Raw genomic sequence first — 9,781 nt, forward strand, 5'->3', positions numbered from 1 at the left:
AGGAGCTGTTTGTGTGCTGCTCACCGTTGCCTTTCTTGTCCAAAAATCAAAAGATGTTGCCAGATCACTTCCCTCCTCTGGGATGGATGAATCTGGACTTGCAGCGCGGAGTCCTAATTTCCTGGCAGAACTACAAGCTGCTTCAGGACTTAGTTGTATATTTAGAGACCAGTGCGTTTTTAAATGCACTTAGTTAAAATTAAATAGTACCTGGTGTGGAAAATGCATCATTTTTCACAGTGTATTATTTGTTGAGTTTATTAGGTCAAACCTTTTCTGGGCATAATTTAAAAAGCAAAGCATGTGTTTTTTCCCCTCTTAAAAGGCTATGTTTAGTGTCTGGCCTAGTGTGTCTGCATGGGCATGTAAGTGCCTGCTCCTGATTTTTCTCTTACTTTGAAAGCCTCCTCCCCAATTGTACTTGTGGCAAAGCTGCCCAGTGTCTTTGGAGGCTGTGAAAACAGACGCTGCAGGTGGCGGCACCTCAGTGGCATGGGGTGGACCTGTGGCTTTGTAAGGGCCTGGAGCACACACCCCCACTTATGGCTGCAGGCAGCCATGCTTTGAGAAAGATTTCTGTGGCCTCCAGTGCTGTGACATGTACTGCTGGTGACAGTGGCACCTCTGAGAGTGTGAGAGTCCTGCTAGGAACCCAGGTGACCTGAGGCAAGAGTGCACCAGAGAGGTCTTCAGTTCCTTTGTCCCTAAAGTGGGGGAAACAGGTGGGATTTCTAGGGACATAAGTGGTTGTCTGTAGGCGGCACGTGGCTACTCGGTGCCTGGAGCAAGCTCTGTCCACAAGCAGCTGGCAGTATGGACAGAGGGGTGAGGAGCTACTCTGCTCCAAGATGCAGCCTTCCTCTCCTTGTGGAGCAGGGCTGTGTCCTCCGAGGTGCGTGGCAGCTGGGTGAAGTCTGTTCCGACCCCACACATTTCCTATTTCCACCTGTGCTGCAAGTGACTTGGCTGCTGCCACTTACCGAGGGGACAGAGTTGCCGGGGATCCCTCCCTAACAGTGGGACATCCCTGGGCTCACTTGGGGTCTTGTGTGCACAACCCGTGCTCTTTGTAGTAGTGGTGGGTTTGGGTTGGAGTGTTCTGGGCCAGGTTGGATTGGTGGCGTGGTGACGCAGGCCTTTGTCTCCACAGTTTTGTGGTGCCATCGTGCTCATCTTCTTCCTGGAACTGGCGGGCGCTGTGCTAGCCTTCCTGTTTCAGGACTGGGTAAGGGACCGCTTCCGGGAATTCTTCGAGAGCAACATCAGATCCTATCGGGATGACATCGATCTACAGAACCTCATCGATTCTCTGCAGAGGGCTGTAAGTGCCGCCAGCTGGCTCCCTAGTGGCCTGCTGCCTGCAGTGCCACATACATTGGCCTTGTCTCAGGTTATTGTGGTTCTGCCCACTGTTGGTGGTCTGGTGGTACCCCAGGAGGCACCCCCAAGGCCTTCTCGGGGTCCTGGAGCAAAGCACATGTGCCCCCCTCCGTGGCTATTTCTGTCCTCTTCCTCTGGGACTTTCCCCTACCTGCAGGAGAGGGCAGAGCTTCCTCTGCTGTGGGATTTGGCCTCTGGAACACGTCCCCAGGGGCTGAGCAGCCCTGGAGCCTGGACCACAGCCATCTGAGCCCTACCACGCCATCCTGTGCCAGGATCCCAGCTTCCTTAAGCACTTGATATTCCTTAAACACTTTATTTCTGGGAAGAAAGTGAACTAGAATAGAATACTCTAAAAATAACTATGCCCCACTCTTTGGTTACTATTGACTTGCTCTCGGTTTACTTATCACGGGTTCTAGCAAAACCTGTCTATGTGAGCAGAGTCCGTCCATATATGCTGCTGATGCTGCTCACTGGTGCAGGGCCTCCTTGTCTCTTACTGCTGCTTTTCTGTCTGGTACCAGTCCCCTTTCTGAGTTCGCATGGCCCTGGGTTAAGGTGTTTCCACTGTGTTTCCTCATTGTAGTGCAGCCTTCTCCACTGCCTCATCCTCTCAGAAACTTCTGTAAGAGTTAGGGGGTGAGGGCTGGTGAGATGGCTCAGTGGTCTGAAGCACCTACTTAGAACAAGCTTAGCAAAGCACAGGGACCGCGGTTCAATCCCCCAGCACCACATGCCAGCCAGCCCCGCCCCCTGGTGGGCTGAGCTGGCCACACACCCCCCACAAATAAATAATTAAAAAAAAATTAAAAAAAAAAAGAGTTAGGGGGTGAGTGAGTCTCGTTGGGGAGACACAGTAGGTAATCATTAGAAAGCTGGCCTAGGAAGGTAGAGTTTTATCTTAAAAAATAGTGGGACAAAAAAAAGACACTGAAAACATACGCCTGTGTGTGGTCATTTGCTGTGACTTCTGTCTGCCACATCAGCCTCAAGGGCAGGTCTGGGCTCTTAGGTCGGGTGCCCCTATAGTGGACAGTGTGTTTCTTCACAGCAATGCTTTTGGGTGGGAGTCTTGCTTTATCTCCACATCAAGTGGTGGGAGCAGGGACAGAGGCCCCAGGAGGGGCAGAGACAGACGCATCGCTGCTTGCTTCAGTTGCAGCTCTTGTTCTGGTGGGACACTCAGCAGCTCTTTGTAAAGAGCCAAAAGAGTCACTGGGGTCAATATAAAGTTCTTTTGGGACGAGGCCTGCTGCTTCCTAGGGGTTCCCTCCTATAGGAGAGGATACATCTGCACAGGAGGGCTTCAGAAAACAGGAGGGCAGGCTGGAGGATGTGGGAGGAAGGGAGCATCCGGCCCTGGGGGTTAGACGGAGACTGGGGACCAGGCCAGAGTCTACTTCAGGAGCCGCCTGTTTGTCAGTACTGGCAGCATCTTTGTGCGTGTGGGGTGCAGGGTGGTCCTCAGTTCCTGTGGATGGGGTGTCCTGGCCCAACCACACCTGACTGCTGCCTTGTGCTAGGCACCCTGGCTCTGCCCCAGGTCACTGATGGCTGGCTGTGGACATTTGTGATTGCAGAACCATTGCTGTGGGGCTTACGGCCCTGAGGACTGGGACCTCAATGTCTACTTCAACTGCAGCGGAGCCAGCTACAGCCGCGAGAAGTGTGGGGTGCCCTTCTCCTGCTGTGTGCCGGACCCTGCGGTGAGTCAGCCACTCTGGGTCCTGGGCAGTCACAGGGATACTGGTGCATTGTGTCCATTATATGGGTCACCAGCAAAGTTAGGAGGAAAGGCACACCTAGCTCAGAGCAGTTCCCAGTGGCTGTGGGGTGCCGCACTTTCCGCAGAGTCTCCACGGTAGAACATTATTTTGTATTTTTTCTCCTTCATCTGTTTTCATTCCTGGTCTAAGGTTCAGGTCCTTGGGGTTCCAGAAATTGGGCTCTTGGGGGGCATTGTCCCACAAGGAGGGGTGGATTTTGCCTGAATGGAGCCTGAGCAGAACCAGCCCCTGTCAGCTGTCCGCATGGTGTTTTGATGCCTGGTGCTCTGAGCATTCAGAACACCACGTCCACTGCCTGGGCAAGGTCTGGTCCCCCTGTTGTGTATGAGGTGCCAGGCTTTGAGCTTTTTAAAGCCGTTTGTGTTAGCTTTCCATCCTTATAAGGAAATGCCTAGATAATACTTAGAGTGACCTGAGCTCAGAGTTTTAGGGTTCTGGGCCACAATGGGCCTCTGGTTGGGTGAAGAGGGATAGTGGGGAGCACATCACAGAGCAGAGTGCATGCTTCCTCTCCAAGAAGCAGAGGAGAGAGGGCCAGGGTCCTGCCGCCCCTGCGAGGGCACAGCGACTTTAGGGCCTCCTACTAGGCTCTGGGGCCTCAGGTGCCATCCAGGACCAGGCCTTTGACACGTGGACCCTGGGGTGCCATCCAGCACCCGAGCTGTAGCTGGTTGAAAGTCAGAAGGGTAGGATTCTGGGCCCCATGCGAGGCGTGTGCAGCTCACACTTGAGTATCTGTGCTGCTCAGAAATAGAGCCGTGCCTGCGCCTTCGCAGCCCACTATCTGCTCCCTGCCCTGGAGGCAGAGCGTTGCGCTGGAGACTGGGTTGAAGGATTTGCTGCTGCCATGGTTGGAGGGGTACGCAGTGGTGGCACTTGCACAGGCCTGCTGGTGCTGGGGTGTGGTTTTTCTGGGGCCTCCAACTGCCAGCTTCTCAAAAGGATAAATGTGGCTTATTTTTCTACTTTTCTTACAGCAAAAAGTTGTGAACACACAGTGTGGATATGACGTCAGGATTCAGGTGAGCACCCCAGTGCACATAACTTTGAGGGTTCTGTAGGGTGACAGCTGTTCAGGTTTTTATTTCCTATAGTCCAGTCCTGGCTTAGCAGAAGCACAGATTGGAGTGAGAAATGAGGGGAGGGTAACTCAAATGTATCATTTAAGGTGGGAGCCAGCTGACTGGCACCTAGGACCACATGCTTGGCTGCTGAGCTGGCAGCAAAACCTCCAGGAGCAGGGCTGGGTACAGATCTAAAGCCCTCTGACTCCAGTCCTCACATTTACCCATTGGTGCGTTAGAGTGGGAGGTCAAAAGTTTTGGGAAACAGAGATTGTGGGGTTTTTTTGTACCAGAGATCGAACTCAGGACCTTGTACTTGCCAGGCAGACGCTTATGCTGCTGTGCTATCACCCCAGTCCAAAGTTTGTTTGCAATAGACTCCTTAAAGGGGTGCTTGGTGATGCTGTGGAGAGTGTGACTTGACCTGTTTGCCCAAGGAGGCAGTAGTGATAGGTGGGAGACAGCTGGGGCTGGCTTAGAATTCGTGGGGCTCCCTCAGGCCACAGGGAGAGGGTGCTTAGATGTTAAGATAAGCAAGACCCCACCCCAAAGAAACAGACATTGCCCAGCACCCCCCTCTAGTCCTTACTCTGGTGGCCTCTGATATGCATAATGCAGTCCTGAAAGGGACAGCTTGGGGACTCTGCAGGAACCATCCTGTTGGCTGTGGGCATGAGGATGTGTGTGGGCAGCTTGGGACCCTCAAGAGTCCTTCCTCAGTCACTCCAGGACTGACTTGAGTGTACCTCCATCCCCAATTCATAGAGTGAGCCCTAATTGCTGGTGTAATGGCTTCTTGAACATGGGACTTTGAGAGGTGATTAGACCATAAGGCAGCTGTTGGGTGGATGAGATGCAGTCCCTGAGGCCTGGCTGTGTGCGTGCGGACATAGTAGAGGCTGGACATAGTGGAGGCATCTTCTGTGAGCCAGAGCACATTGCTGCTGGCCCTCCCAGCCCCTGGAGCAGTGATAAACACGTTTCTGTTGTCTCACCTGTCCAGCTTGTGGCCTTTGGCTATGGCAGCCCAGACAGACCTACAACTGTCTGAGCTGAGCTTCCTGGGTTTCGGGTCATGTTGCCCCTTCTGTTAGTTTTCCAAAGCCTGGGTGGCCTAACCAACAGAAACCTGTTCCTACAGTGCTGCAGGCTGAGGGCCCAAGGTTGTTGTGTCCACAGGATGGCTTTCTTCTGAGGGCTGAGGAGGAGGCTCTGTGCCAGGTTTTCTGTGTCTTCATGAGGCTGATGTCTGTGCCTTTGTCCTGATCCCTCTTGTAAGGACACCAGCCCCGCTGGATCAGAACCCACTGTTATGACCTCTGTCCAGACTAATACCATCACATTCTGAGGTCCTGGGGATTAACAGGGCACATATGAATGGGGCAGGAGGCCAGCCCATAAAGCTGCCAGAAGGAATGCATGTCCATCTATCAATATGGAGGAGGTGGACAGAAAGGGGCTTGGCTCTGAGCTGTATGGGGTGGGTAGGCATGAGTGTGGGCTGGAACTCAGGCCTTGTGTACCTAGTGGTTGTAACCAGGGGCTGGCTTCGGAGGAGGGAGCTGGTGGGCCGATGGCCATCACCACCTGGCTGTTCCCTGGAGCCAGGCTTTCCTGGGGGAAATACTCCCCAAGGAACCACTGTCCCCACACTTGAGATCTCCGTTACCTGTTTCTCCCTTCAGAGGTACATCTTCCTCCTCACTTCCAGAACCCATCCTAAAGGGCCTGGGAGTGTCTCTGACTCCCTGGAGGCCCAAACAGAAAGGCCCCAGATGAAGGCAGAGAGCATTTGGTGTGACAGGGCTGGGGCCGAGAGTCCTGACTGTCCCTAGCCCCTGCCCTGGAGCCTCGTTCCTATGAGGTTTGCACTGCCCTGTCCAGGGAACTAGTCTGTGTGCTGCAGGCTCAGGCCAGTGTGTATCTCTCTGTAGTTGAAGAGCAAGTGGGATGAATTCATCTTTACAAAGGGCTGCATCCCGGCTCTGGAGGGCTGGCTGCCGAGGAACATCTACATCGTGGCTGGCGTCTTCCTCGCCATTTCGCTTTTGCAGGTAGGTTCTAGGTACCTGTGGGACTGGGCGGGCACATTGCTTTTTATTTCCAACCATTTGGCCTAAACAGGATGCTTGTCCAGTTCAGGTGTCCATCAGAAACTGCATGTCTAGGCTGTGTGCATGCGTGTGTGTATGCACATGCACACATTTAGCATCATGATTCCCACAAACGTCATATGTGGAGAGCCTAGGCTCAGAACGGGCTGCGAAGGCCCAGCAGGCTTCAAGAGTGGAGCTTGGGTTGTGTATGTGCTGGCTGGGCTGCCATACGCTTTGGAGTCCTTGCTGCTGAGTGGAGGCAGCAAGCTTTAAGGGGATGGTAAGTGCATTGGAATGAAAGTTGACCCTGTGGTCAGCTGGGCTGGAAGAAGGCCCAAGGCTTAGATCCCCATGGCTCCTTAGGAGCTGCTCCTTCCTGTCACTGGCACACATCTCAGGCAGTACTCCTGTTCACAGGAGCCCCTGACTGCTTCCCATGTGAGTCTTTCTCCAGCAAGGCTGCCCTTGTGTTCATTTGACCCAAATTTTTTTCTTTTTTTTTTTTTTAATTTTTAAAAAATCATTTATTTGGAAAAAAATTATTTGGTGCAGGTTCTTGCTACGCCGCTCAGACTCATAGTGATTGTCCTGCTTCAGCTTCCCCCAGTGCTGGAATTATAAATGTGCGCTACCACACCTGGTTTCAGTGGTCAGCACAGTGGACCTGGGGTTCTGGAGCCGGCATGGCATGTGGTATTGGGGACCAAACCCGGGTCCTTGCACTTGCCAGGAAAGCGCTTAGGCTTCCGAGCTATCTCCGCAGCCCTGACCTAGATTTCATATGGAAGGATGTTGGTGGCAGAGGGGCAGTGAAGCCTAGGTACATTGCTGTCAGTGTCCTCCTGAGAGTCAGGAATTCAGTGACATGAGGGAACAGGCTGTGTTTGCAGTGCTGCTCATGGCCTCTGACAGTTCCCCAATCCAGATGCCTTGTGCTGTGGAACACAGATGCTCTGATGGTATCCAACTCTGGTCCAGCCTGGAGGGACCTGTGGAACCCTGTCTCAGCTTCCCCACCTGCTTCCTCTTCACTACACAGTGCGTGGTATATGGAGCAGAGAGAAGCATAGAGGGGGAAAGGAGAAACACTCCTGAAAAGCAGGCAGAGAAATCAAACTTGAGAAAGATTGGCTGGTCAGTTCCAAACCACAGCAAGAATTACAAAGGGAAAAGACCAAACCAGCATCAAAGGTTCCCAAGCTCATGCTGGTCAGCGCAGAGGAGAAAGCCTCACTCCTGCTTCAGCAAGTTCAGGCTACATCTTCATATGAGCGACAGTCAATAGTAGGGGTGGCTTTGGTTTCTGGTGGATTCCAGGTTTGCAGGAGATACTGGGGATTTATCAGGAATTGGAACCAGGTGGGATGGGCTGTTACTTTAGGCTTAGCACCATTCTGTGGTCCATGAACTGCTCACCAGGGTTCGAGGTGGAGCCCAGGGCCCTTCTACTCTGTGGAGCTTGCATGTGGCTCTTCTAAGCCATGGGCTCACCTCCTATTGGTGGCTTCTTTGTGCTTGGCTGCTTGCTCCAGAATTGCTCTCCATGTGTCCTGTGTCCTCACAGGGAGGGCAAGGGGCCTGCATGCAGGGAGTGTCCTCAGCTTGCCCCTATTCCTGTCCTCTGCCTTTTGGCCCTGCTGATGTCATTGATAGTTCCCTTTGCTTGCAGATTTTTGGTATCTTTCTGGCGAGGACCCTGATCTCAGACATTGAGGCAGTGAAGGCGGGTCACCACTTCTGAGGAGCCCAGCCGCGTCATGGAGGTCAAGCCTTCACTGTAGCCAGCCTGTGCTAGCAGCGGAGGTTGCTAGTGCTGTCTTCGGCAGCAGCATGAGTGACCTCTGTGCTCCTGCTTGCTGGTGCTGAAGACCCAGGACCTCTGCAACAGGCCTGAAATCCAGATCGCAACCCGGCTCCACCCATTAGATTATGTGTCTTCCTATGTGGTAGTGACACTGAGGGACCGACGTCGGGACTCCCATGGCTGCACAGAAGGCTTCACTCAGCACCCTGGAGCCCAAGGGCATCTGCGGGTGCCCCTCCTTACACCACTTCCTGAGCTCACAGGCAGCCACATCTTTGGAGGGTGGACTGGGGCCAAGCAAGCGAGAACGGGTTCCCCTGTCAGGTCCAGTGGCTTGGGGCCTGCCCTGCTTCAAGGTCAGGTGTTGGGGTAGGGGTTCCCAGTCCCATGAAGTGAGCCTGGGCCGGGCATGACTAGGGCCCGGCAGGCCCTGCATGAGGGAGGTGAGAGCGGCCTCTGTGTCCACAGCATTAAGCCCAGGGCATCAGGCGGGCTGGAGTCTGGCCCTTCTGGGAGCTGGCTTTCCCATTGCTAGTGTACATAGTTTATTTATAGCAGTAAGAGTGCCCTCACAGCAGGCCGGCCTTCCTCCTGCTTTCCTCGGGCATCTTCCTCTCAGCAGCCTTACACGGTGTCCGTGGAGTGTCTTAGAGCCACCTATACACCCTCTCTAGACCACGCTGTCGCCTTCCTCCATGACCCCACGCCCTCCACCGCCCCTGTTGGCCTCACTGTTTCCTGGTCTTGGTGCTACTGAAACTGTCACCCAGAACTTGAATCCCAGCCCTCCCTCTCCTGGTGCCCCAGGGAGCTCCAGCCCCAAGGCCTGTGGAAACCCTCTGCAGACCTCACAGCCACACTGGAGCTGGTGCCTGTTATGCACTGTCTGGGAGAAGGACATTGCCCTAGCTAGGGCCAGGCCACTATTGCTGGGAAGCTTGGGGTGTTGCATTCCTAAATGTTGTGGTGAATCCCTGCCAGTTAGCTGGTCTCTGTCGTTCCTTCCTGTCCTGGCCACTTGGGGCTCACTTTGGATACAGTGCCCCAGGCATGGCCACAGGCATCCTCATCCTTGGCTGGGCTCCATGCTTTCCCAGTCTGCCCTCCCGGGTGGGGGGCCAAGTCACTGGCCACAATTACACACTCATGTGGTGCATACTCATGACGCTGAGGGTGTTTCTTGATGATGATGATGATGGCATTGTAATTTTTGTTTTCTTTTTTTGTTGTTTTTGTTTTTAACAGTTCTCTGTAGACTAGAGGAAGAAGAATGCTTGTGTTTTTAGAAAAGTGTGCAGCTTCTCTCTGACTGCCAGACTTTTATGGAATATATCTTTATATTAACACTGCTGTTTGGCTGTTTTGTTTTGCATCCCTATTAAGGGTTTTGGTAGCAAATCCATCTGCCAGGGAAGTCACTGGGATTGGGGTGACAAGACCGTCAGGATCGCAAGCGGTAGGAGCAGTCTGTCATTGGCACACTGACCTCAATTCCATTTACCCTCCAGCCCAGGCTACTGGGGCCAGTTGGCTTACAGCTGGATGTGGAGCTGGAGGAGCTTTGCTCGAGGGAGCAGTATTTTCACTTGGCTCTGCTCAGCTGCAGGCAGCGCTGTTAAGCAGGAAAAGGAGCTTGGGACCCGGAGC

General features: G+C 53.5%; 1 protein-coding gene across 1 annotated transcript in view; it reads left to right on the forward strand.

The window, feature by feature from the left end:
* Positions 1 to 9,483, forward strand: part of Tspan14 (tetraspanin 14) — a 52,526-nt gene extending 43,043 nt beyond the window's left edge. Inside the window, exons 5-9 of the mRNA XM_004641216.2 lie at positions 1,151 to 1,321; positions 2,964 to 3,089; positions 4,148 to 4,192; positions 6,169 to 6,288; positions 8,000 to 9,483. Of these exons, the coding sequence (XP_004641273.1) occupies positions 1,151 to 1,321; positions 2,964 to 3,089; positions 4,148 to 4,192; positions 6,169 to 6,288; positions 8,000 to 8,071 (534 nt within the window). The 3' untranslated portion in view covers positions 8,072 to 9,483. The remainder of the gene's footprint in view (positions 1 to 1,150; positions 1,322 to 2,963; positions 3,090 to 4,147; positions 4,193 to 6,168; positions 6,289 to 7,999) is intronic.
* The last annotated feature ends 298 nt before the right edge of the window (positions 9,484 to 9,781 follow it).

This window comes from Octodon degus, unplaced genomic scaffold (assembly GCF_000260255.1).
Source record: "Octodon degus isolate 3935 unplaced genomic scaffold, OctDeg1.0 scaffold00132, whole genome shotgun sequence".
In the NCBI taxonomy this organism is placed as follows: Eukaryota; Metazoa; Chordata; class Mammalia; order Rodentia; family Octodontidae; genus Octodon; species Octodon degus.